Below are 27,847 nucleotides of genomic sequence, written 5' to 3' on the forward strand. Positions count from 1 at the left end.
GAAGACAGAAAGGCTTCATTCTCTCCATGCATTTTGAGTCATTTACTCCGTGTGAACACGTGGACGGTTGAGATGGAATTACTACCCTCTCATTGCAGCCCTGGATTCTATTAGAGAATAGGCGTTCCAATTTCGCGCCTCTCGAGAACGACGTCGTTGGGAGAGACTGAGAGTAGGCGGGTTTAAATTTTCCTTGTTTTTTTTTTTTTTTAAAAAAATAATGAAATCATGCATATAAAAGGAAATTATACCTGGATCGACCAAGAACCCACCCTATTCACACCATACTCAAAAATAATAATTAATAATAATCAAATCAATACATTTTAATTATTTACATATAAAATTTTAAAAATAATATTATTATCAAAAATGAATATTTTTAAGGTTTAAAAAAAATGAAGAATTAAGTTTACAAATTGAGATTTATTTCATCTTTTTGATCAAACAATTATGCTTGTTCTAGCTTGATTCAATGTTGCCTTCTTCCCCAATCAATTATATAATTAAATGAAAAATAATTTAATTTAATTTTTTTCAACTTTTTTTAAAGGATAAAAAATAAATCTTTTTTTTAATGATTAAGATCATAATCACATTCAATGATTCTAATTTGTTAATAGAGTAATTTGAAAACATATTTATTATATTACTTTTATGTTTATACCTTGATTTTTTATTTTTTATTTTTTATTTTTTATTTTTTATGTTTTTTCAATGTAGAATTAATTTTCCTAAATTAATATTTCTTCTTTACCCATTTAAAAATACGATTATTAATAATGAAATATTATAATAGTTGGGCGATATTTTTCAAAATGTATCTAAATTGGAGATTTTTATTTTTTTATTATTGGAAAGGTTAATTTTCCCACAAAACTCTAATTAATTAAAATCAGATTTCTAAAATGAAAAATATTAAAGTTCCAGCCCTTTTCATTCACAATTGATTTGAAAGTACATACCAGTATGTAATCATATGCCAAGGCAGCCTAAGCGGCAGCTATTCATGGGGGGGCTATTAGCAGCCATCAATTCCCGAGTGCTTTGTCAGACTTCCGGATCAAGTTTTGTTTGACCGTCTTGAGTTCCCGATGATCTGTATGCACAATGTCAGATGGGGATGGCTACATGTTTGGAAGTTGGAACCTCCCACTCTGATCACCATGGCAGTTCAATTCAACAAAATCCCAATCAAACTTACCTTTGAACAGAAGAATTTGCATTAGCTCAAAATACAGAGTAAAACAATTACTTGTAAATAATATCTCTAAGCTCCGTTATCATCTCAATAAAGCTGTAATCTGATGGTTTGTACACAACATTTTTGCCAAAATAAATGAATAAAAGTAGTTTTGCCTGGAAATATGGTGAAATCATGGTAATGGTATTCTCTCTTGGGAGCTTTTGTTGACCAAAAAGTGATGTGAGAAGCTGCTTATCAATTCTTCAAACCAGATCCTCCATCGCATCGCTTGTCCAGTCCAGCAGGATTTTCTCAAGGATCAAACAAAGCCCAGAAAGAAAGCAGAATGAACCACATGAATTGGTACCCAGAAATCTAACAGTTGGACTATTCACCAATCAAGCTCTTGCCCATCTCATTGCTGAAGGGGTCCTGCCTCTTTCTCCGCATGGCAAAGACCAAACATGTATAAAACCCAGTTACAGCCACAACAAACACTCCCACATATACGCACACAGTTGTAGCACAAACATACAGATACCTGTGGGGAGAATGGATAATGTTAATGAACAAAGGCCATCATCAAACCAAACACTCCCCTATTGACCTATTGACCAGCCATTTAATGAATCATTAATGAGTTCTCTAAAAATAAAAGAAACCCAATTAGATGATTGTAACTTATAAATTGATTTGAGTTTCTTCACCCTTTGAAGAGTAATAGTACTACTCCACCCAAAGGCTAGTACAAAGAATTATTTTTCCCTATCAAGAAAGTTACGTACTCTTCATCTGCATTATATATAGACTACTAACTCAATTTTTGCACTTAATTAAAGACTTACTTTGGGGAAAAGACACTCCAGACAAATAAATGGTTCCTCATCAGCAACAACACAACGGTATATGCAGTCAACAGAACAGAATTCAAGCACAGAGGAACCAGACAAGGGCAGCCAATCATCATCTTAAGAAGATATCCATAATCTGCATTCTGAGGAATTACAAAATAGCTTGGGTCCTTCAGTGAGATGTACATCACCATGCTAAGAAGAGCCAACATTGGAGATGCATAGGTAATGATGAACATTAAAATGCCAGAAAGTAATGTTGAGTGACTTGAGAGGCCCTGGCAATTTATAGAACAATCTAACCATGTTAGGAGGGGTAAGATGGCTTATTGGCCTCAAATAAAGAGTAACCAGCAAGATTTATGCATGAAAAAGTATTTTTGATCAACTACACTAGGAAAGAGGACTTACGATATAAGCTCCAGCAACATCAATTGTAGCTAGTGTATTGCTGTTCCCAAGACTAAAATGGCCTGCCATTCCCAGATAATATATTGCAGCAACCTAAGAGAACAAAACAAAGTTCCCAGCATTAGAACTTCAAACTGAAGTCGATCTCCCCCCCCACCCCACCACCAAATTTTCAAAGAAGAAGAAGATAACAACATTTCATGGAAACTAGTCATCTTTTAGAAAAAGGTTAAAATGTTACTTTTTGCAGTCTGAAAAAAGCATACACTTAACAATTGAGAACTCAAAAGCAAACATGACATTTTTTTTTTTCAATTTTCAAGAATGAACAATTTTCTGAAAGAACCATTTTATATCCACTATCAAATAAGAGCCCCTAATTAGCTTTTCCTTCTTGGAAAACTTAAGTAAAAATTTTGCATCCTCGAGTCTAACAATTGATTGAAATAACCACAGTTGCTCACCTTGAGAACTTTCCATCATCATCACTTATCATGGCTTCAACATACAAAAGAAAAACCAGAACTTTGCCAAAGTAAGAGGATTTAATGACTAACCTCAACCCACTGCTTATGTGTCCTGCCATTGGAAGAATACAACATGCTGGCTAGGATTTGCATGAGAAGCAATAGTATAGGCATTGAATTAATTGGCTGTTGAAGCAACATCTGCAGAAGACACCAAAAATATAGGTATGCCCACCCAATCAAGTAGACAGAATCTCTCAATCCAATCAGGAGAGACTTGTTTTGACCGTCAATGGAAACAGATGTTGAAAAGTAGAAATTACAGCTTGAGCAGGTCTCAGAAATCCAAACAGGCATAAACCATGGTGAGGCTATAACAGTTCCAGTTGTCATGATACCAAGAATCACATAAATTGTTTGTGCTAGTAAGGTAGCCCCATAACTGGATGCTGTAGAAGTGCTGTCCTGATATTTCATAATATGTTGCAAAACCAACAACCCAGGTATAGAAAAGGCTAACTGAACCACCAAAATGAAATTTCTCTTTGATTTCAATAAAGATATACCAAATAAGCTTAAACTGATCAACAGAAGCCCTGCGCCTAAATGGATCAATTTTATGTAATCACTCCCAGCCTGTTCAAGCCACTTTGAAATGTCAGGAAGATTAGTCCAATTCACACCACCTTGATGCCAGCCCCTCAAAATTCTTCCAGAAACAAGAAGCATAAAGAGGGAACACATTTGAAAATAGCATTTTTTGTTTTGTCCCTTGATTGCACTTACTGAACTTTGCAGTGTTCCTGCTGGGAAGGACTGTATTATGTTACGGAATAATAACAAATACAATGTGGATGTCATAAAATGCCAAATATATTGCTCTTCCTCTACCATAGAACTAGACCCCATGCTTATAACAAGGAACAAGGTAACACCCAAAGTGAAAGTCTCGTGTAAATGCCACCCTTGGGTTCTATTCTTGTCAGAAAATAGTTGCTTTTCTCTAAGATCAACTTCCTTGCAAAGACAAAATATCAGGGTGAACAGTATCACACATGATAAGATCATTGCTGCAACTCCATAAGCAAGAAGATTAACAGGTTTCTGCAAAATGATACAACTGTTAATAAAGGGGGAAATAAAATAAAATAAAAAGATAATAATTATATCTTCATTTTCACCCATAGAAAATGTAACCTTTATGGAAGGACTTTCAATCAATTAAATAACTGTTAAAAGAGGTTACACATACATCAGTGGCTCTGTGTGACAACCACTCACTTGCAGCTTTTAGGAAATCATGATATGCTGCAACAGGGCTGCTGTGGTCATCATTATCCATAAACCGAATTACACAAATTACAAAGAAAAAGCAACAGAGATCAGCAATGTTTCTAGTAGAGATTTATTTCATAAAATATAATACATAATGCAAATACTAGAGTCAGAGCATTTAAAGGCTACCTGGAGACTGTCTTAAGCTTCCATGAACTGTGAAGCAATTTAGCATTTCTATACAAGCAACAAAACATCTCATCCATACTACCACTACATTTACTGATCCCTAACCCTTGATCATCACTAAAGCCATCAGAATTGAAACTTCTACAAGATAAACCAGGTAACTGTGCTTCCAGTAATCTCAATAGTTGCCAGGAATTCAACTCTAATGCCCGCAGTTGTTGGTCATCTGCAGCCAATGAGTGCAAAGAGGAAAGTGGTGGATGGAAACATAGAGTTCAAAGGGTATGAGGGAAAAAAAATTGAGGCATCACACACAGGTAACTAATTGAACACAGAGGGTTATTCCCAATCATAAATTTATAAGCAGCTTCAAATAGACCACTAGAAATAGTCGCGGTAGTAAAATTAGGACCAAGACAATTCTGAACTATGAAAACCACAATTACATTGGGTTTTTTTATTTGGTTCTTGCCCTCTTTTTCTCGTATTTTTTTCTCCTTGTTCTAGTCTTTCATACAATCAATAAATTAAAAACTGATAAATAAAGAAATCTAACCTGTTAAAGAAGTAAAAATCCCTGCAATCAGGACACCAACATTGTTTTTGGGAATCGGCACACCAAAAAGAAGAGCTAGGGTTGGTGCAATGTCAACCTGGATCACCATAATAACAGGCGAGTGATGAAAAGGCATAACCACCTCAATGCCCATGTGAATTTATCTGCTGAACAATAAACTATGCTACATAAGAATTGACAAACAAAAAAGATTTGAAGCCAATAAGTAAAAAGGCATAACAGAGAATGAGGCAAAGTCATCATTTTGATGAAAACATGAAGAAAATGCTGACAAAATACTAATGCAATGCTTTCTTTAATAATGATGACAATAAGATATCCAGTCCAACTCTTAGTTAACCACAGTGACTTATCCTATTTGGATAATACACATTCCAGTTGACAGAGTGCTTTCACACAGTGCAAAATGTGAGATGCGGTCAAATCATACTGAAAATTTCATTCTGGCTGCTAAAACTGCCTAAGCTTTGACGTACTGCAGAAAATATCACACCTGTAACATACCATAAGTACTCTGCCACACCATGATAAGTTCTTGGGATTATGAAATCAGAAACTACAAACTCTAACCTTCTTACTAATATCAGCCACAGACAAGTATATCTCTAGGCAGCTTATTTGATTTAAAATTTAGATTTGCGAGGCCAAAGAAAATGATTGGTCCCAAATGCACTTCAAGCCAAACCAGTTAGAACTTAGAAGAGTTTCTGGTAAAGATTAAAGGAAAAAAATGGGATCCATTAAAACTCATCATGGCATAACAGAAACATAAAGGCCCTACAGTCTAACCTGGTAAGCTGTGTTATGGGTTGCCGATGCATAATCAGAGGCATACTTTGTTGGACCAATAAATAGAACCAAGGAATCAGTTTCTTCATATGAAGATCCACCATGATTACCATTGTCAGTCATGCCATGGTCACTGACTACCACCTACAAATGTAATCCATTACAGGGACAGATAGGTAAGTAAATTCAATTTCTTGCATGGAATCAATTCTAGAGCCACAAGAAAAGTTATGCCCAGAACAAACATAGAGTTGTTGAATGAAGTGATGATAGAGTAATATAACAGTCAGGATTTCACAGATTTAAGTACAAATTTGTGAGCCCAAACTAGGATTGTAATGCATACATAAGCAGCATAACATTATTACATAACTATAACCACATGGAAATATCTTAATCGGACCAAACTTAGAAATAAATGGAAACATGTTAATCAGACCGAACTTAGAACTAAAAATATTTGGTCACACATGTGAAGCTGCTTCAATACATAGGCACGAGTTTGGGGTGTAAATACAAATGACAACCCGAACTGAAGGATTGTGGTAGATAATTTTATTTATGAATTCTTTTTTAAGGGTGGGAGAGAAAGGGAGGCTGGGAGTTGTTTGTTTATATCAGTCTTGAAATTGCTCAAGTGTAAATAATGCAGACTTTAGGAGATTCTGTTACTGAAAAAAATGGGAAATTGAAGCTCAAAAAGGGATTGAAATAGACAAGCAGACATTGCAGCATATGATGGCATACTAAATATATAGGCTAAGATATCACAAATTATTTGACCCCCAGAGTAAAAATACCTTCAACCACTACAAATCATGTAGCTATCATGTTCATATGACAGGAATGATGCTCTGTTATTGTGTTAGGTTTTCAGCACCAGTATATAGGAGGAACAACAATGATAAGAATTCACACGAAAAGCAGCATGCTTGAAGCCTGTAAAGCTTGTCTATGCATGGTGCAGGATATTGAAACAACATGGATTCTATCCCCACCTATTGGGTGCCTTATGCCTCCCCTTGATCAGTCCCAAACCCTAAGTGGGCTGCGCATCACAGCAATTACTCTGAGATTTTTTTGCCAAGTCACAGTAGAGCTAAAGTATTTCCTTGATCATCCTTGGTCTGAGGAAAGTGATACAATTTTCCCCACAAAATTGGATCCAAATAGGAACCATATTGGGCCATTGGAAAGCTCACTTAAGGGTGAACTTGCTTAGTTTTCAAGTTAGTTTCCCTTGTTCCTCAAGCATGCAATCCACACATCCTATCCTGTGTAAAAATGAGTTGGGGCATCTTAAGATGCTGATAAGAATTTAAAAAATAAAAAAGTTTGTAATTCTAATTTAGCATGTACGTAGAGATTTATCTCACTAACAGGTAGACAAATCTTTAACTAATAAAAAAATTTTGAGCTACAATCATCAGCGATAGTGCATTACAACAATTTCATTAATGGCAATTCACTAAACACACTGCATATGCATGTTTACAGAGTGATTTGGTCCCAAAGGAAGCATCAATTAGAAATACCAGGAGACTAGAAATCAAGATGGCACCAACCAGAAGTGTCTGTCTTTTGATATCATCTTGAGGTACGATAGTATTCAAATGGATCATCTTAACCACTTCATCCATCTCCATAAGTTTTGGGGTCATCAGAACACTGAAATAGAAATAATTGAACAAACATCAAATTAGGATCTATAATAAAAACAGAAAATTTAACAAACCTAGTGTAACAGACAAGGCATTACCTATTGCGTCCACCTATATGCCCAACATGATCCAGGCCTAGGTAATGAAGAATCTGAAAATACAGCTTCAGTAAGAAACAAGCCAAAGCAGAACAAAGAAGTATTTCCAAGAATAACTAAGTTCACCATTCAAACTTGCATTTATATATCCAACACAAATATTTAATCTAGGCACCCATATTGGATACAGATACTTTAAGAAAATAATATTTATACACAAATTCTAAAGGAAAGTTATAAACACTAAATGAGCCACTGTTCTCAAAGAGTCACCAAATTGTGCAAATGTAATTCATGGAAAATAGAAACAAGATGAAGGAGAAACATGCTTCAAAATTAAGCTTAGACTCAGGATGTGTTATTCAGCTTGGAAGGAAAAACCTAGAAAAGAGTCAAGAGGAAACTAAGAAGTAAGCCCCAGACCTCAATAAAGCATTGTTCCAACTAAATGGCCATAAAATTCCCTTCTGTTATTATACTTTGCCACATCGTTAAAAGGAGAGCTCTGATAAAGGTGGAAGGTTGTTAAAGGAAAAGGGGACAACACAAAATGACGTGGGTGGAACTGTGTGGTAGTGAGAATAAATTAGACAGGTTAAGAATTAACAGAAGATATATTTTTTTTTTTGGATAAGTAAGGATTAACAGAAGATATTGTCTGAAACAGAGCAAAATAATAGCAAACAGTCAACATACAGTCAATACTACAACGCTGAAGAAACTTACTATAACAATTTACATTTCATCAAAATTGCTTTATGCATAAGCATCATTGTGCAAATTTCAATAACAATTGTTGTAGCAAAATGTGAATTCTGAGAAGATTAGATAACCCAAAAGGGGTATATAAAATGCATCAACAGGAACTAACAAAGAAATGAAAGAAAACACAAGGAGAACATGTAGCATGGATACTTCTACAAACTGAATCATGTCCTTGCTACACAGAGTGACAAACAAGACAATCTAAACATGTGTTGAATAGTCCAAGACATCTTCAGAATTTCAAAATATTTGGCTGCATCATATTCATGGCCTTTTCCAATCAAACAAACGGTGGAGACATATTAGGACATAACTATTTATTAGAAGCAGGAAAAATAATATAGATCTAAGACATGTATATTATAGAGTGACGTCTATCGTATTTTTCAAGCTTTTTTCTTCCAAGCTTTTTAGTATAAAAATTATGGCAAACACACTTATATATTCTTCATATAATATTAAAATTATATATCATATATTGTTATGTCCTTCTTGTGTCCTTGTCCAGCTTCTTTTAGCATTTTCTCTATTTGCATAGGCGTGTCCTATATTCATGCTACATAGCAAGGAGGTATACACAAAGAACACTTTTGGTATAAGTAAGATTCCATTGTAATTGGAAAGGTTACAAGAATCCATTCTCCAGAAGGGCTCTGAAAGACCCCAAAAAACAAGATCACCAAGAAATAAAAATAGAAGTCCTGAACTTTCATAGATCATGTAACAGAACAAGCTCATATGCATCATTATGTTCATAGAGCAGGTGTCTATGTTATAGCAGTAAACATCAAATGATTCATGTACCCTTCATAAACCCAAGTGTACAGAAAAAGAGAGAGAAAGAAAGAGAGAGAGAGAGAGAGAGAGAGAGAGAGAGAGCTAAATAAAAATTAAAAAAATAAAAGAAGCATAGATTAAGCAGTAGGCCCTTTGACTCAAAATACAAGCAAAAAGTGGCTCAACACAAGAATTAATGCTTTAGATGTATGGTAAGAAGAAAACGCACGACAAAAGCGCAATCACAGCATTCATGAGGACGCATAAGGGTCAAAAATTACCAAAAGATCCCAGTCATCCCTATTAAGCTCATATCCCAAATGTCGAGAAACATTTTGGTCCACTTGTACAGTATCTTTAACCTGTTGCAAAAAGTATTACTTAAAATTAAAAAGTGTCAACATTAGAAGAATTATAGGTTCACATATATGTTATACCCAAACCACCATGAAAAAGTTGCAAAAATTCAATTTTTTTTTACACTAAGAAGCTGGCAAGCACATACACATGCACAGCAAACAAAGTATTTTTGTGAGACCTACCTAAATAATAAGGAAGGTCAACCTGGGAGTAACCCTTTTTGTCCTGTAAGTTCCCCTACCAAAAAATGGCATAAGGTCTGAACTTCTCTTCCAGGGTAAGAGAGTAGCCTTAGCTGATTACAACATCATTTTTTTCATCCTTTATTTGTTCATTTGAAATGTGATTTCTACCTTCATCTAAAACACATAGAACCCTATTTCATTTTTCCAATCCGTTAAGTTCTTTTATTATGATTAAAAGCAAGGAAAAAAAAAAAGAAAGAAAAAATGAGTCGGCCAATAAAATGACATCAACAGTACAACGCACCATGAACTATCGAAGTTAAAAAAATAAAATCCAAGAAATCACAGAGGTAAATTACTAGAATAAAGATGCATGCATACTGATAATGTGAAAGACTTACATAAAAACTGCTAACTCCATCATGTCTGGTGAATAATCCTGGAAACAGCTTAAGCCATGTTTCATCACCAAGCATCACCATTTTCCAACCAATACTAAAAAATTGGCCTGCAACATAATAGTGTACTAAGAAAAGAACGTTTAAATGACCAATTAAAAAATAAAAAAATGACTGCAGCAACAAACCAAGAAGATTGTCATCTAAAAGAGCTTGTGTGTTGAAATTGAAAGCAACATCCAAGAATCCTCCAATGGCCCCTGAAACCATAGCCTACTAACACAAAACACTTTGAGTAAAGAGAAAACAGACTTCCCAATGGACATTTATTTTCTGCATTTGCTGCAATACAATTACATCAGTCACCTTCAAGCGAGGCATAGTAACAGTTGGTGGTGCAGCCTTTGCATGGTACCCAATAGCCATTCCATTCTTTAAGAGTGACTGAGTATATGGCATAGCATCCGTCAAAGCCTTGGAAGGAGGCTGACCATCCTTTCCAAGCACGAATTCTGCTGGAAGACCATCAATAACCTAAAATTGACATGATTGTGATGATATAATGAAATTTTACCTCTAGATAGCATAAACAGAAAATGATCAAAATTGATTAGCAAAGCCCTGACTCTTGACAGATGATGGATAACACGAAAGAGAACATATATACCATTAATATTAGACGGTCAAATGAAGGGGGAATCTCAGACAACTCCTGCATTGCAAACACATAGACTTCTCAATCAAGTCATATTAACTTTCTCACTTTGTAAACTCAGGATGTGGTAGCTCTAAAGATTAAGAACTTCCACACGCTTTGTTCTTATTTGGCCCCACGCCACCAGTATCCCAGATATTAGGGGAGATTTGGCAGTGGGCAAAACCATATAATTCATTTACTTCCAGTCTCACCAGTCCAGAACTCAAATGCCAGCAATTACATTCTAGCATAGTTCAGTCAAATGGAATGGAAAGGCCCAATTCCAAATCTAAATCCAGAGCCGATGAATCTGAAGAGGAAAAAAAGAAAAGAAGAAATCATTCAGAATAGAAGCAGAATGAAACCTGGTACAAGGATTTGAGATGAGTAGGAGGAGGGAGCGGAGTGGTGAGGTTGTAAACCTCGTGATCGGGTGGACGAAAACTCTCAGGACCGCTGCGATTGGGGGAAGGGAGTCAAACAAGTTTGAAAAACGAAAGAGAGAGAATAATTAAGAAGAAGAAGAAAATCGAACCTAACGCCGGAGAGAGTTGGTTTGACGGGGAAGAAGCCTAGCATGAAGAGTGATACACCCACCATCTGAACAATCACTGCTGCTATGCTACATGTCGTTAACCCACTGCAGGTTAAGGGCGGCATTCTGGGAGACACCCACAAACACGGTAGAAACAGAGCGAGACTACTTGTATGACTGTATAAAACGTTTCAAGGGCATTCCCGTAATTCTCTCCAAAAATAAAAGATTTAAATTAAAATGCTTCTGCCAGTTATTTCCTGTCCTAGAAGCATGAACCAATTGATGAAGCATTTTCTTCTTGTAAAAATGTTATTTCAGCACTATCAACGTAACAATGGTTCTCTTTCTCCAAAAATTGGTGGGATTTACGAGATAATCCTCAACTCAGCCCTCCCTAGGCCTACTGCCTGATAATTTGAGACCCAATCCATTAGACTTTGGGGCTTGGAATTATAAGGGATTTAAGCTTAGACCAGAGCTTTGGAATTGAATCAGAGGCATGGTCACGGTGTGGTGATGGCGAGGCCGCCATTTCACTGGAGATCCTACAATTCACATTTGGGCAGTGTCTATAGTAATTGACTGTAACATGAGGTATCACTTAATTCCACAACAGTTATGTGATTCACTTTCGCAACTGAAAAAAAAAAAAAAAACCAGGAAAAATCTTATGGCTGGCACTTGCCTGCACTAGCATTGTCCCACATTAATCTGTTTGGAAATCAAAATGCCTAACGATGAAAAACCAAAAACCACAAGAGAGAGAGAGAGAGTTGTTAATGATTACACAAATGACATTAATGAATATCACACTAAAAATTGCTTTTAAATAATCATCCCTCAGAAAGACATTATACCATCCACAGTAACTATTACAACAGCAGGTTTAAAATACATCACATCGAATCACACAATAAACTACAATGCCAAATTCTTTTGGCAAATCCCCAAAATGATATTAACACAGACCCAAAAAAAGCCATCAGTGGTACCAGACAAACCATGATTTCCCAAGAGACTTCCTCCGCCCTCACGACCTCACATCTTTCAGCATACCCCCCTTTTCAAGCTCTGTAACTAGATCCCTTAGTGATGGAACCTTCATGGCCAGAGTCCTGTACAGTCTAGAATAGCGAGCTCTAGTTCCATCTGCAGTTCTCGCAAGGGCAAGCAAGCTTAGAGCCTCTGGGAGTTGAGAGAATACATGCTTCATCTCCTCCAAGCTCTTATTTTCCAAGATAGATGGCCTTGGGACAACTCTCACAATCTCACCCCCTTTTGGTTCTTGAACTCGGGCATCTGCTTTGATAACTAGTTCTGAATTTGAGTTTGCTCCACATTTAATGATGAATGGACTTGTTGAGCCTGTGTTAAATTGCAGGACATTCCATTGTGCGACATCAATCTCAGCAGTAGACCCCAAATCTGTTAATGGTTTGGGAGAATGGGATGTTTCTTCAAGCGGATCATCTTCTTCAGGAATTAACTGCAGCAACATATGGCAGATACAGAAAACTGGTTAGAGTTAAATTAAGGCAACCAAGATCTGTAGTATGCTTAAACATCCTCTTATGGATAAAAGAAAATTTACGGGAGAATAATGTCAATCTGTCATATTCTTACAAGCTTTTTTGAAATTGGTCTGTGACTTTTCTCATAGCATTTAGACGAGCCTACTTGTTTTTCTTACCCCTTGGTCACAATAAGGGCATTTAAGGTTTCAACAAGTGAGCTCAGTTCTATCTTATTCCTGTCATGTTGGACAGTACAGTTAATCAGAACCTGCAATTTTGTAATTACAAGTCCAAGGTTTGGAAAGGTGGACCTAAATGGCATCCAAATATCATAACCATGACAAGAAATAGCATGCATACCTAATGAAAAGGCATGGACCAGAGTTGAATTTACCATTCACCACACATTTTTGCATCATTACAAAACTTATTATACCCATCCTCTACCCTATGCAAGCATGAAACAAACAAATAAAAACAAAAACAATAAGTGCGATTGTGCAGTACAACGCTTTACCTCTACCATGCGGCGAGCATCAGTAATTTGCCTTTGGGCACATGGATGATCAATGTCAAGAAGGGAAGGCATCCGCTCTGTAAGTTCATCTAGAGATGAAAGCATCGCTTTCTTCTTACTTCTAGTCAATGTGTGTACAGATGATTGTCTCATTATATCCTGTTAAAAATATATGTTCATTATTGCTTATTTCTCAATATACAGCATTATAAAGCGAAGGATAAAGAAGTGTGTGTACAAAGGTAAAAACCTTGACTTGCTTCAATATGCCATCAAGGGAAATGAGAGATGCTAGCCGGGCATCTTCAGCTGCAGTAGATGGATTCCGAATGGGTGAACCACCATCTTCCACAGTTAGTAACGCTATATCACTTCTCATTTGTTGCAAAATCTGATTATGGCAAAAGAAAATAATGTCACTATATGCCTTGTAGATAGTTTTTTTTTTTTTTCTTTTTGACTGATGTAAATACTACAACATATCAATTCCATTTTTTAAGCAGGGATGCACCTCTCATTATTATTATTGCACATATTTTTCCATTTATAAAAATAAAAATTAGAAAAACCTAAATCACGATAGTGTTGAATCAGTGCAGTGGGTTTAACCAAGACATCCAGTGTGATTATACAAGGTTAAACCATCAGTGTCAGATAAATTTCAGTAAACTGGGAAAGTAAAACCATGCAGAGAGATCTATGGCAATATGAAATACAAAAAGGACTACCTTTCTTCTCTTGTGATCAACAGACTCCAGAGCTGAACGCAGCTTAGCCACTTGCGCTGAGTCTTCTGCCTCTTCTGTTGCCAAGGTACCAGCAATATCCTAAGAAAAAGAAATTGGGAGGTGTTAGGAATTATTTCAAATGATTTGAACTGTTACAGTTTCATCCTGAGATAACACGATCAAAATTCATTTTCATTTCACAGGAAAATACCAACCATGAGCAAATCTGGCCACTTTGAAGAAAAGCTTACACATAACTAGAAAGAAGGAAGAAAAAAACACACACCAGGTACTACATAAAACTGTTTATGGTGATCAGAATACAGCAGAGATACAACCAAATAAAAACCAGCACATCATGGTATAGTCCCCAAGCAGCAGAGAGCATGATTTGCTCTAGAAGGTTTGGTACAATACATTTCACACTTTATTTATGACCTATGGAAACTGGAGACCAAATGACTTTGTTACCTTCAAAATCAATCAACTGACCAACATAAACTCTATATGAATGATTAATTTGTCAATTTCCTCAGGCTAGAGAAGAGTAGTAAGATATCAAGATCCAAAATTTAGCATCTTTAAGATAAATGGAAGGGCAAGGCATTTCATTTTGAGTGGGACTTCTAAAGTCAGTTTGATAAGAAACTATAATTGCACTTATATTATATCGAAAAAAGAAAGGGATGTCTCTCAGAGAAGAAACAGTACTCATACAAGGACACTGGAAACCAGAGAGAGTAAAGTTATTTACAAAACTACCAACCCAACCCAAAAGCAAAGGTGTGAGGATGGAAAACAAGACTGAAGGGGCATAAATGCCCCAACAACCTGGAGAGATATGGTTCCTCTCTTAGGTAACCTATCAACTTCCTAGTTTTCTGATCTAGGCTTCCAAGTGATCAGACAGCCCAAACCTCCGGCAAGATCCAAAATCCTCCTCATCTAGTGGTGATATCTCCTAGGTCCCTTCTGCTTGTTTTGCACCCATGGGAAAACCATTGCACAAGCTCACCTTCACAACTATCTAATAGGGGGATTTATGGCATCATACTTAATTTAAGGAAGGCTTACCATACAAAAGCTATTAAACTAATTATGTCTGATACAACTGAAACATTCTGGAAGAGAATGTTTCTACTCCATGGGATTTAATTTTCAGTTGGAGGCCTAGATCAGCATATCAGAAGGCTGATAGTCCTGCTAGGAGGGCAACAACATTGGCTGAGTTTGTGGGACATTATTACCCTACCCTCCTAGAGGGCTTCTTGGGATTGGATGCAGCCATGGTGTTTAGTACAGACTTTTGTTTTGTGGTGATGGTTGGGCTCTTTTGCTTTCTTTGAAAGATCTCTCATCCTTGTGCTCCTCTTCCTTCCTTTTTTCCCTCTTTACTAGAACAAGCTGATTCATAATCTTGAATTTAGCAAGTAAAAAGAAGGACGAGAAACCCCTCTAAGATTTACAAAAAGCTGATCAGTTCTCTTCCTCACCTAAGAAATTCTAAAATTATGGACTTGAAACATAATAGAATTAGATATTTTGAAAAAAGATAAAGCCCATAGGACCATAGCACAATATTAAACCATGAGTGCAACTCTTGTTCCACCCAAATTAAATTGTCTTCTCTTTCTTTGATTAGCTTTACAAAAATGATCCTTTGATACTTTTGGCATGCCCTAACCAAATTAAAATTGGAAATGCTTTGTGACTGCAACAGGAAATATATTTTGCAAAACATAATGTACACACACACAAAAAAAAAATAAAAGGTTCTATTTATTGAACTACCGATTTTCCTAAAAGCTTAAACTTGTAGGATTTGGGACCACATAGTATATCATCCACTCTAACACCCTCCCTCACGTATACTCTCTATTTTTGGGCTTACACGTGGGTTTAATAAATTGGGCAAATAGACATGTGATGGTGAAGTCTGAACACATGACCTCCCATCAAACAAGGCTCTAATACTATATTGAACTACCAATTTTCCTAAAAGCTTAAACTTGTAGGATTTGGGGCCACAATGTATATCATGCACTCTTAACACCATTGTTTTTTGATTGAATGACTTTATTTAACCTAGCCTAATTGGATAATATTCCACATGCCATTTGTTTAGGAGTACTGAATTTGGATCCAAAAAATTTCAATTTTTTAAGGTGTGTGGGTGTGTGAGGGGAAGGGTGGTAAGGGAGAAAAGGAAGAAATTGCTTGGACAAGTTCTAGCAGTCCCTAGCATTTGAAGTGCATATTCACTTACCCTACCTTTATATAAATAATAATGTGTTCATTCAGAACTGTACTTGAGAAAAGACCCCACCTCAGTTCCAGACATACCTTTAAGTGCTGTAATTGAGAAGTATACACCCGTTTTGCATACTCAGATAGTAGCTGTCCAAGAGCATCAGTACTAGGAGGCAGTGCAGCACCAAGACCAGCCATCCAACCATCCATAATTGCAGTTGAAAGAAGTTCTAATTGTCCAGTTGTTCCTCCTATAGCATCATCACCGGTAACAGAAAGAAACTCAAAGCTCTCTGCTAGCCAGGATCTAATTTGGCGCTGAAGCTCACCAGCTGGAGTATGAACAAAGAGAGCAGCAAGGGCCTTGTTTCCAATTGCAAAACTTTTGGCTTCCTCAGTGATTTCCCTAAGTTTTCCACCAGTTACATGCTGCCTCCAAGTTTCCTGTATGTTTTGAGTTTGCAGCATCACAATAAATACCAATATATGAAATACCAACAGAAAAAAAATGTTTGTCAAAAGTGTAGGAACAGCATATATAGAGTCACTGATTACAAAGAGCACCAGAAAGCAGGATGCTTAAGACAATAATTTCATGTAATAGTGGAATATGTCAGAATTTAAAAATATTCGCTTCTCAGAAACAGAAGTGGAAAAAGGTTTTTCTATCCCCTGTTTTTTGGTTGGGTAGTGGGGATGGGCACCACATTTTACACCACCAATTTCAGAAAATATCTTTGCAAAACAAGAAGCATAAAACAAATTATCACAGCAGCCACCTGATCAATCCCTCGTAGCTTCAAGACAACTGATGAAAACTTGGACTTCTTTTCTTGCTTTATATTCACTTTAAAGCCTTGGATCTGCTCATCAACCAGAGCATTCCTCATGCTGGAATCATAATGAATAGGAGATCTTCCAGGGCTGTTACCCCGGCTAGAGCTTCTGCTACGTCCAGTGTTAGCCTTCTCCAAAAAGCGCTCAACTGGAGAAATCTACAAATATAAGGATACACAACCTAAGTTCAACAAGGCTGCATGTGACAGCATGTGTTCTCAACAAAAATACTCTGGGACAGAGAGAAATCTCAGGCTTTGTCACCTTGATGGATTGCAGCTCCGGTGATCTAGCCAGCAAAGATCTTATGTACAAGATTCTAACACGGGAAACAAGCATGGTATCCATCACCCTCTTTGGCTCCATTTTTCGGATAAAAGAAAAAACAGCATCTCTAATTTCAGCAAGTATTTCATGCTCCCTAGAAGCACCTGCTTTGATGACAGCAGCCAAAACCTGAAAATTGACATTTCCCAAATAAAAAATGACTTGTAAATAATCCTGATTCATCATTTAAAAATAGAAGTTCCATTGAGAAATTATGCATGCCATTCAGCAAATAAGCTAAACAGAAATAATCATGGTTCTTCTAGTTAAAACTGTTTGATGCATTCTTATCATGAATCCTGAGCATCCAATGCCACAGGCTAAACCAATGCACCCATCAATCATCCATAAGGAGCAAGTGACAATATGTGTGTGAGAGAGAGAAGGGGGAAAAGAGACAGAGAGATTATCTACAAAAAAACATCAGAAGAACATGGTAGAATCACAAATATATGACAAAAGAATACACACTCCTTCAATACATTCTTGAACCTCAGTTATAGACCGCCTGTTGACCAATGATACCAAGAAAGTTGCAAAAATATCAACAGTCTATATGAAGAAACTAATTGTTGAACTTACTGTTAGACAACAAGCAAATGTTTCTTTTAATCAAACCAATATGCCCTCTTGGGAGGACAGCTAAATTATCTTCAATAAGTAAATTTTGTCAAAGAAAAAAAAGGTCAAAAGCAAGTAAAGACAAATTAGGGATTAAGAGAAACCAAACACTCCTCAAAAATAGGGGTTCCTACATGAAACCTAAAATCCTTCTAACCGACAAAATAAATAAATAAATAACCTTCAAAAAATCAAAAAGAAAAACAGAAAAAACCTCCACACAATAAGCTTTAACCCCATAATAGGGAGTTCAATATCTCCAGATATTCTAATGTTCCTTTCTCTTCACATCCTTCAAAGAATCACCTACCTATTTTTCTAAGAAACAACAATTTCCTTGCATCAAAACAAAATTACAAGTCAGGTGAGCTATCATTCACTGATGAGACATACAGTAAGAAAGGGCTACCAGAAAGTATACCAAAAGAATACTGCACAACCACATTTGATCAAAGACAACAATTTTGATAAATGTGAATTTGAAAATACAAGGATGAGCAATTCTTCAAGGAGAAAAACCAACTAAATAAACAAATATGCATGCCAATAACCAGTAAATAGACACTAAACCATTACAACTCAAGGCAGCATGAAATCCCCTGCTAATTGTGAGGCACCTAACTGTGACACTCGCTATGAATGGCCAAATCTCCTTCACCTGGATACTTTTAAGACCCAGAGATCTTGCCTGAAGTAGGCCTTTGAATAAGGCAAGAATCCCTGGCTCTATGACCCACTGTATCAATGCAGGTATGGAGAAAATTCTAACCATTCTTCTACATCAAACCCAAGGAACAACAGAGTCCCTCACCATTCTAGGTTTCCCGAAGAAAACCAATTAAAATTAAGCTTAAATAAACCTTCTCGTGAAGGATTCCTCTATACCATCCTAGGTTTCCCGAAGAAAACCAATTAAAATTAAGCTTAAATAAACCTTCTCGTGAAGGATTCCTCTATGCATGCACCTCTGCAATCCTTGTGCTAGTAAAACAACTAGAGCTCCAAGCTAAAAAGATTGTACTTAACATAATATCTTAGGAAGCAGAGGCAAGTAATATCTAAAGAGAATAAAAACAGTAAACTGCATCCCACAAAAACTCCAATGTTCACATGTCCTTAAAGAGGCATGGATGACAGATGTTTGAGTTCAGTTAGGGGTGAGAGGGCATTGGAACCCTTGTTTCACTCAACCTTTGAATGATTGGGAGGTGATGAAGTTGTGGAATTATTTTTACGGTCGCAAGGATTGGCAATTGATAGAGAGGGGGAAGATAAGATGGTGTGAAACTTGGACAATAATAAGTACTCCGTTAAGCAATTATATGTTGTGTTGGAACTGGGGGTTGTTGTTTCTTTTTCAATACAAGTAGTTTGGAATTCGTGAGTCATTTCTATAGTTAACTTTTTTGTATGAAAGGCTTTGTGGGGAAAAGTTGACTTTAGATCAGCTTCAAAAACGCAGGTGGTCTTTGTTCAATGGGTGTTTTTTTTTCCAAAGAAGAGGAAGAATCCATAGATCACATTCTCCTTCATTGTTCACTAGTTAAGATCCTCTAGAAGTTGTTGTTTGATCTTTTTGGTATCCATTAGTGCAAGCTACTACAGTTAAGGAAGCTTTATTAGGGTGGCATGGTTTGTTTTGTGGGCAAAAAAAGAAAAAAGGTCTGGAGAGCAGCTCCATTATGCTTTTTTTGGATGGTCTGGAAGGAAAAAAATCTGAGGGCATTTGATAATAAGGAGCATTCTGCTCAGATTTTGAAGATGTTCTTTCTTAGAAATTTGTTCTATTGTGTAAAGAAGTACATAGACATAGATTCTATGTCTCTCCTTGATTTTATTGAGTGACTAGGTTCTGGTTAAGGAAGGGAGTTGTTGTTGGGATTCTTTTCCTGTTTCTGTGCTATTAAGCACTATTTGTATATTTTATGTGTACTTCGGTGCGTTCTTGTGGCGTTTTTATTTTTTAATGAATTTGGTTTTATTTATCAAAATAAAAAATGTCCTTAAAAATTTGGAATTTCCCTCAAGCCAAATCACTCAAATGACAGTGAGTGTAGTGACTTGATAAGAACTTTACTCCTGATATGACTACCAAAGCCCACAAAACCATTATAGCAAGTACGCTCCTGGGAGGATTCAATTGATCCAAGGTAACCTAGATAATATCTGTCACTCCCAGTGTAATAGGATAATGAAGCAAAAGATGGTCAACTAAGTTGCCTTTTATCCGTGCACATGATGGAAGACAAATGGCTCCAGGCCTTATAGGATCGCCAAAATTACAGTAAGTCATTAGTTTTAACCTTTTTACAAGCCAAAAACCATGCCCTTACGTGAAGCTTTGGACTTTCAAATGATTTTGACCAGAAAGAATACAAAAGGCCCCACAGGTTGAGAAAAGATTAAGAAAAAAGAGCATTTTGAGCATATACCTTAGGGCATCAAGGTCCAAAGTCCTTCATCAGAAAAGAAATGCAATAAATAAACATTAAGTGGTTATAAACAAAGATAACCCATCAATTTCCTTATCATAAATCATATCAGAAAGTGTTCTTCTCAAACATAGAGGAGGAGGAATAGTCTGAAACAGAAGAAATAGGAGAAACTCTAGACCTCAAGATCAAATAGAGACTAGTTAATTGAGTTCAGAGTAATTGGACACACCATAAATCTTCCAAAAAAACAAATTTTGGACCCATCACAAACAAAGAAACATGAAAAATAGGAAAAATCAGAGAATTCCAGGGTAATAGAATGCCACAACAAACAATATGACCACCTAACTACTTCATTGGCATTCCAACCACTGGAGATGCTCCTAATAACCTTGTGCTATAAACAATCCCCCTGCAGAACCTTTAGGACCACTTACCTAACAGGACTCTATTCCTCATAGAAGTCGTCCCAAACCCAAAGCCATCTTCCCTCTTTGGTATACACACCTGAAGCTAAGTTATTAATGATCTCTCTTCCCTGCCTCAACCCCCAAAAAATTCTCACTTAATTCTCTTGATCATGGAAGCAACCTTGAGTTGAAGCTTACAGATAAAGAGAAGTATGTGGGAGTATATCCCAAAAAAGACTGTACAAGTGTGGTTCTACCTTTTAAAGGCAGGTGAATTTTCTTGCATAGTGCACAACCGTCCACATTCTGTAAGCCCATTTGCTTCCATCTCCAATCCACTGAAACTCGATCAAAATCAGGAAGAAAGAGAAAAAATAAATTGTCTGAAGCCAATCTACAATGGCGAAAAAGATTATTCAACTTTCAGCCACCTCCTTACACATGTATATGGATACCTAAACATTTGAGATGCGGGGCATCACAACATCTTGCCATCTTATAGGATTCTCTCCTTTCTTCAATTACCATCCAGACTCCCACTGAAATGAACTCTTAACTAAGTAATATATGACTCTCCTTTCTTCTTCTCTTGTAGACTCATTGAACTATGACACTTTTCTTCCTTCAAAGAAACTCTACTCCTATCTTCTTAGCGATCATGAAACCCAAATAATTGTTTAGAATTTTAATACTTAAAGAGTACTTCTAAACTACAAACATTTTTTTCCTTTTGGTCTCTAGTTCCTGTTTCCAATCAGAACATTCCAACTCCTTCTGATTGGAAAAAAAGGATAATCCAAATCCTATTAATCAAAAGGTACACAGTTAAACTTTTGTCACTGATCATCCCCTTAAAAAGAAAAAAGGACATGTGGTTTGTGCTTCCATGGCATTTATCCAATTCTCCACACTCCTATATAGGACAATCATATAAAAATTGTTATTTATAGGAAAAAACATTCTACCAAAAGGAAAAAAAGCATAAGGAAGCATGAGTTATTCTTTAAGACAAAGAGAAGGGTAAAACAAGCAAGAGACCTAAAAAGTAAAAGTGAAAACTTCCTCGCCCAATACAAGAAAGAAGGAGATACAAAACTCAGGGTGCAAGAAATTCTCACTAAAGACTTTGATGCCAAAGCTCCTTGCTTCGCCAGTCAATCTGTTGCCTCTTTAGATGGCCTAGGCCTCTAGAAGAACAAGCACCCCATACTCCATGAGAGTGAGATCAATAATCCTGTGAATCGAAGCACCCAATTTCCAGGACCATCCCTTCCCATTGGATACCTAAGGGAGAACAAACAGCAAAATCCCTTCTACTTTCACTATTGCATATATCTAGAGGTTAATGGGGCGTTTGGAGTAGGGGTGTGGAAGGAGATTTTGAAGGAAAATGATTGGTGCTGGGAAAATATGGCATTTACTGTTGGAAATGGCACCAAAATCAGATTCTGGACTGATCTTTGGTGCGGTTGTACAGTGCTGTCCCAAAGATTCCCTCACCTTTATGCCATGGCTGCTCATAGAAACGCCATGGTAGAAGAAATATGGGACAGATTTAAGGTTTATGAGGGACTTTAATGATTGGGAATTGGATATGGTAGGTAACTTGCTTCATGTCTTGAGGGGATACAAACCTACTTTAGAGGAAGACTCGGTCTCTTGGAAGGAAGAAGAAACGGGTAGTTTAAAGTCAAGGAAGTGTACAATTTGTTGGTCAATCCCATTGTCACCGGCTTTCCGAAAAGTAGCATTTGGGTGGATAGAGTTCCAACTAAAATAGTGTTTTTTGCTTGGGAGGCCACTTGGGGGAAGGTGCTTACTTTAGATAGGCTCCAGAAAAAAGGGTGGCAGCTGCCTAATTGTGAAGAGGAAACTATAAATCACATTCTCATACACTGTATAGTGGCAAAAGTCCTGTGGGATATGGTCTTTGCTTTGTTGGGTGTTCAGTGGGTCTTTCCAGAAACTGTGAAGGAGGTCTTATTAAGTTGGAGGGGCCCTTTTGTAGGGAAAAAAAAGGAAAAAGATATGGAAGTCTATCCCATTATACATTTTTTGGATGCTTTGAAAGGAAAGAAATAGACTAACTTTTAGGGGGGGAGTGATAGCAATTCAAAAACTTAAAAATTCTTTTGTATGTAATTTATGGTGTTGGGCTAGATTGTATAATGGAGAGAATTCGCTATCCCTTATAGGCTTCTTGGAGTGGTTAGCCTCCAGCTAAGGGTTGGTGGGGTTTTTTGCTTTTCTTTTTGGTTGTAAGGCTTAGCTGGCTTGTATACTCCATGTATACTTTGTGGCTTTTTTGCCTCTTTTTTATATATTCTGTGCTTATTTATCAAAAAAATATTGGGAGATTAAAGCTGATGGCTGAATCAAACACTCAACAAAGCTAGAACTTGAGCTTAATAGCTGATTCAAGACCAGGTGGCTTCTAGAATGCTCTAACCATGTTGCCATCAGAATCTCTGATGGACGAGCAATCCCATTAGGACCTAGATTGCCCATTGAGCAATCATGAAAATTAAGTTTAAAGCAACCTACCATGGGCGGAATCCACCCACTCAATCCTCAGCCCAAAGTTTCTCCTACTATTCATACTTCGGTAAAATTGTGCTAAATGGAGTGCTGAAGAATTTATTAGCAATTGAATCCCTAAATAAAGCATAGAAGTGAACAACATCCCACGACTCCACAGACCTCCACATCTCAAGACAAACAACCTAAGGGACAACATACAAAAAAGCCTACCAAAACAGTCTCCACCTAGGTCCGCTACCAAATATTTTCTCAAAATTATATTGGCATTGATATAATTTCTAATTCAAGACATTTTCCTAAAATGACTCCAAATCAAATATTAAGTAACAAGAATGTGAAGATTCTTTCATGATATGAAACTATGTTATTAAAACTTCATTGAGAACTCAACCGAAAGGGTCTAGAAATGGAATGGCAGATTCAACCCAACCTGCAAAGCACATAAATCATGATGTGACAGCAAGGTTCGAGTACAAACAGAAGAACGGAACAAATCAGCTAGCATACCAGCATCAAAAGCTTGTTTGCTCCATCTGAAATGGCAGCAATGCTGTCATATTGTTCTGGATCAAAGTCATTCAAAGCAGCGGTAAGATATTCTCCTGCTGGAGTTGTCTTTACTTTTTCAGGGTCAGACTTAACCAAAGCACCTGCGCCTTCAGTCTTATAGGTGGTCAAAGCCAAAGGAGAGACATCCGTTGGACGTCCTTTAATATTATTATCATTTCTGTCCAGATACGGTAATAGAGTTAAAAGAGCAACCAAAACAATGCACAAAAAGATTACAACAACTATCAAATCTGACTAGAAAGTATACCTCCCCATCTCCCGAGCGTGAACATTCATCAATCCTTTGGAAGGTGAACTTGACATCTGTAAAAACATCAAAATAAGAAATCTGGAATCACAATTATATGTAAATGAAATCACCATCACTATAAGTCCCATACAAAATCATTAGAGAAAAGACATTCATGAGAAGTGAAATGGGAAAAATACACTAGCTTCACTTGACATCTGGTGAAATTACAAGGAACTCCCCTCATATTTGGAAAATTACAGAGACCTGTCCTGTTTTAAAATTATAATGACTCTGTTTGAAATAGTATTCACAAAATTCTTTAGTTAGAGCTATTGTACTCTACTAAATCAAACACATAACAAAGGAAAACAGGTTTAACCCTCTAAAAAATTATCAAAAGCATCAAATGGTATATTTAAGAAAGATGTGACACTGGTTCTTTAGGGGGTTAATCCAACCTTTCTGTTACTCCTTTGCCCGACTAAAAGTTAAAAGGAAAAGTGTGTTTTCATATACTCACGCGAAAAAAAACCACAAAATAGGAACCCAAGTTTATAAAATACAAATTTCAAGTATCTATCTAAAATAATTAGCATTTCATGCATTTTTTTGGTCAAAGGTACTACCTTTAACCATTCAGGTACTACCTTTTAATGATATAAGTATTAGTTTTGACCATCTTAGGTATTACCTTTAACTGTTAAGTGTATGAAACTTGAATTATTTTTAAAGGGTTCCTATTTTGTGATTATTTTTACATAAGTGTATGGAAACACACTTTTTACAAAGTTTTAAATACATATCCCAGAAGCATTTTGGCAATCCTATTCCAAACAGCATTGGGAAGGGAAATCCATTAATTTCACCAAATCTCAAAGGAGATCATTTTAACTTTCCCAAAGAGAAATAAAGCAAAAAATATGGATAGATGAACAAATTTATCAGTGGAATAGATTTCTTAAACTGATTATAAAAATAAATAATTAGCATAGTTTTGGTAAATTACCAATTTTTTTCATTTTCAAAATCCATATAGTTTCCATTGTTGGTAAATCAACATGCTCTTTATTGTTTTTAATACATCTCATTTCTTTCTACTATGAGGAAAATGTATGATTCTCAGAACCTGACCTTGTTTATTTTCAAATTCAGCTACAAACTCTACACCACCTTATCACTACAATTTAAAGGAACATGAATTTTCCATTATAGGTGCCACTTCACAAGCTTTGAAGTCATAAAAATTAAACTTAGAAGATGCATAGACATAACATATGATACTGATATAATAATTTAGATATACAGCAGTATTTATCTACATTTTAATGGTTGGTTTTTTACATTGAAATTTCAGAGAATTTCATGACTTCATGTAATCATAGAATTCAGTCAACACTATAAACCAACACAAGAGAATGATATATTTTTTTAATTCAGTTGTTCAAACTTCACAGCCCAACTTTCAATCTTATAAGTGAAGGAAATGGTGTCTTTCACACAATTTTTCAGGAAAATAATAAATAATTTTTATATTAATATCTAGGATGTGGTGTCTTCACAGAAGGATGGAGGAAGGATGGTGCAAAGAAGTCTTCTAGTGCTGAATATGGCATTCCTTAGGAAATGGTTATCGATATTTGCTGGTGCAAGCAATATTGTGAGATGGCATGGGATTGGTGCATTGAGATTGGCAGGAAGACTTATATGGTTGTAGCCTTTGGAAAGCCATCAACAGATGTTGTGGAGAATCTCAAGCAAAGATTACCATTTGCATTGATCATGGCCAATTGATAAAATTTTCGACAGAAGAATGTTGCGGAGAGACAACACTAAAGGATTGCTTCCTCACTCAGTTTGCCATAGGAATCCATTAGAAAACATAGGTTATGGATTATTGGGATGCAAGAGGAAAGACAAGGACCACATGGAATCTAAGGTTTAGGAGGAACTTATTTGATTGCAATTTCTGAGCAGGATGTGCATTCAAGTAAACATTGTAGACAAGTTTGTATGGAAGGCTCCCAAAAATAGGTTTTTTTTCCCTAGTTAGGTCCTGCTACAAATCTCTAGATCCTAGATGTCCTTTATCCTTCCTTGCTAGAGAGATTAGGGCCCTATTTAGGATAACTTTTTGTATTTGATCTAGCTAGAAGTTGAAGCCGAAGCCAAAACCAAAACCATATTCAAGGGACAATATTTGTGTTATAAAAATTTTATTAAACATGAAATAGCTTCTTACATAAATGAAAATAGAGCTTCTAAAAAAAGCAACATTTTCCTAATTTCCATATAAAACTCTTTTTTAAGTCATATTCATGTCCAAAAGCACTTACTAAGCTTTAGAAAAAAAAATGTTGATGACTCCTAAAAAGCCAATCCAAACAGGACCTCAGGCTTCCAAGATTAGCACCTCTGCTTGGGAAGCAGCTTGGGGAAAAATTCTGGTGATTATATAATAAAAAGGTATTGCTCATGCAAGAATCAAGAAGAATTGGTTGCCACATTCTCATCCACTTTGAGTAGTCATCCAACAGTTGATCTTTGGTTTTTTGTTTGTTTTGGGAGGTGGCATGTTTCCTTCTGAGAAGTCCATGATGTTCTCATTGGGTGGCAACCAAATCTCTTGGATCAAATAAGAAAATTGATATGGAAGAGGACCCTTTTATGCTTATTTTGAAATTTGGACCATTTGGAAAGAAATGAATAGAAAAATCTCGAAAACACTGGATGTGCTTTGTTGGTGGTAAAAGATACTTTTTGATGTCTTTCTTCATTAAGCCACTTGGGGATGGGAGTCAACCATTGCTTGCTTAATTTTGTAAATAGTTTATGCAGGAAGTTGTTGTAGGTGGTGTTTTTTATGCTTTCTTTCTTCACCCTTGTGAGCCTTATAGCCTTCTATGGGTGGGGGTTGCATCCCCTTTTTTGTTAGGCACCTTTTAATATATATTATTTCTTTTTCCTATTAAAAAATGCACCTTTTGCATTATTAATGCAAAAGGTTGTGATCTTGAGAACTGGTGTTGTTTTTGCAAATAGGATGACATGTCAACTAATCATATTCATGTCCAGTGTGTGGGGGTGGTGCATTATCTTTGGACTGAAGTGTTCCTTCTGTTTGTAGTGTTATTGTTGTGTCTCATTCAATAAAAAATTCAGCATTGTCTTGGAGCAGTAGTTTTGTGGGAAACAAAAGAAGAAAGTCAGGACAACTGTTCTACAATGCATTTTTGCGCACAACCAGAAGAAAGGGATCAAAGAGTCTTTTGTATTAAAGTTTGAAGATGTTTTCTTTAAACTTCATGTTTGTGGCCTATGGACTCCCTAAGTGAAAGGATATGGTGCTTCTTGATTTTGTTGATAGAGTGTGTTGGTTTGAGTGTACAACTAGCATTCTTTACTGGGCTATTCCGCTTTTCTTTTCTTTTCACTGTGTCAGGGTGTTCCCTTGTATACTTTCTATTTACTTGAATTTACCTCCTTTCAGGTGCTTTCATACATGTCCTTTCTATCTACTAAACAAAAAGAAGAAAAGGAAAAAAGGGGGGAAAGCTAATTAACTGTACACTTAATTGTGATAATCAAGATTCATATCTTACAAAAGTACAATGGAACTCTGGTATGGAACGACAATACTTGAA

The 27,847-nt window shown here is 36.3% G+C and overlaps 2 protein-coding genes across 6 annotated transcripts in view; both read right to left on the reverse strand.

Annotated features, from left to right (window-relative positions):
* Positions 1–1,200: 1,200 nt before the first annotated feature.
* LOC104878677 (GPI ethanolamine phosphate transferase 2) lies at positions 1,201–11,391 on the reverse strand. 5 transcript variants are annotated; one of them, XM_059738565.1, is made up of 17 exons: positions 11,222–11,391; positions 11,052–11,142; positions 10,657–10,701; positions 10,356–10,523; positions 10,178–10,262; positions 9,993–10,099; positions 9,328–9,408; positions 7,505–7,557; positions 7,311–7,413; positions 5,746–5,889; positions 4,936–5,032; positions 4,380–4,605; positions 4,168–4,234; positions 3,006–4,019; positions 2,449–2,541; positions 2,032–2,315; positions 1,201–1,727 (listed from the first exon to the last, which is right to left on the reverse strand). In XM_059738565.1, exons 1-17 carry the CDS (start codon positions 11,344–11,346, stop codon positions 1,574–1,576), a joined length of 2,937 nt encoding a protein of 978 aa, XP_059594548.1. In that variant the 5' UTR covers positions 11,347–11,391; the 3' UTR covers positions 1,201–1,573. The 5 variants fall into 5 exon arrangements, with proteins under 5 accessions (XP_059594548.1, XP_059594547.1, XP_059594549.1 ...); XM_059738564.1 differs by having other exon boundaries at positions 4,168–4,237; XM_059738566.1 differs by lacking the exon at positions 10,657–10,701 and having other exon boundaries at positions 4,168–4,237; positions 11,222–11,385.
* A 606-nt stretch (positions 11,392–11,997) lies between these two features.
* The window catches only part of LOC100251513 (kinesin-like protein KIN-14B), a 35,433-nt gene continuing 19,583 nt past the window's right edge, over positions 11,998–27,847 (reverse strand). The window contains exons 15-23 of the mRNA XM_059738563.1: positions 24,222–24,277; positions 23,912–24,131; positions 17,335–17,526; positions 17,013–17,228; positions 16,327–16,677; positions 13,984–14,082; positions 13,506–13,646; positions 13,256–13,414; positions 11,998–12,710 (exon numbers count right to left, since the gene is read on the reverse strand). Of these exons, the coding sequence (XP_059594546.1) occupies positions 12,255–12,710; positions 13,256–13,414; positions 13,506–13,646; positions 13,984–14,082; positions 16,327–16,677; positions 17,013–17,228; positions 17,335–17,526; positions 23,912–24,131; positions 24,222–24,277 (1,890 nt within the window). The 3' untranslated portion in view covers positions 11,998–12,254. The remainder of the gene's footprint in view (positions 12,711–13,255; positions 13,415–13,505; positions 13,647–13,983; positions 14,083–16,326; positions 16,678–17,012; positions 17,229–17,334; positions 17,527–23,911; positions 24,132–24,221; positions 24,278–27,847) is intronic.

Source organism: Vitis vinifera, chromosome 7 (assembly GCF_030704535.1).
Source record: "Vitis vinifera cultivar Pinot Noir 40024 chromosome 7, ASM3070453v1".
Classification (NCBI taxonomy): domain Eukaryota; kingdom Viridiplantae; phylum Streptophyta; class Magnoliopsida; order Vitales; family Vitaceae; genus Vitis; species Vitis vinifera.

Excerpts from the sequence above, each read along its gene's own strand:
- LOC104878677 (XM_059738564.1), bottom strand. The coding sequence starts at position 11,346 with ATGCCGCCCTTAACCTGCAGTGGGTTAACGACATGTAGCATAGCAGCA. Across the intron at positions 10,524-10,656 it reads TTGACCGTCTAATATTAATG|GTTATTGATGGTCTTCCAGC; the intron begins GTATATATGTTC and ends TGTCAATTTTAG. Across the intron at positions 7,558-9,327 it reads GGGATGACTGGGATCTTTTG|ATTCTTCATTACCTAGGCCT; the intron begins GTAATTTTTGAC and ends CTGTATTTTCAG.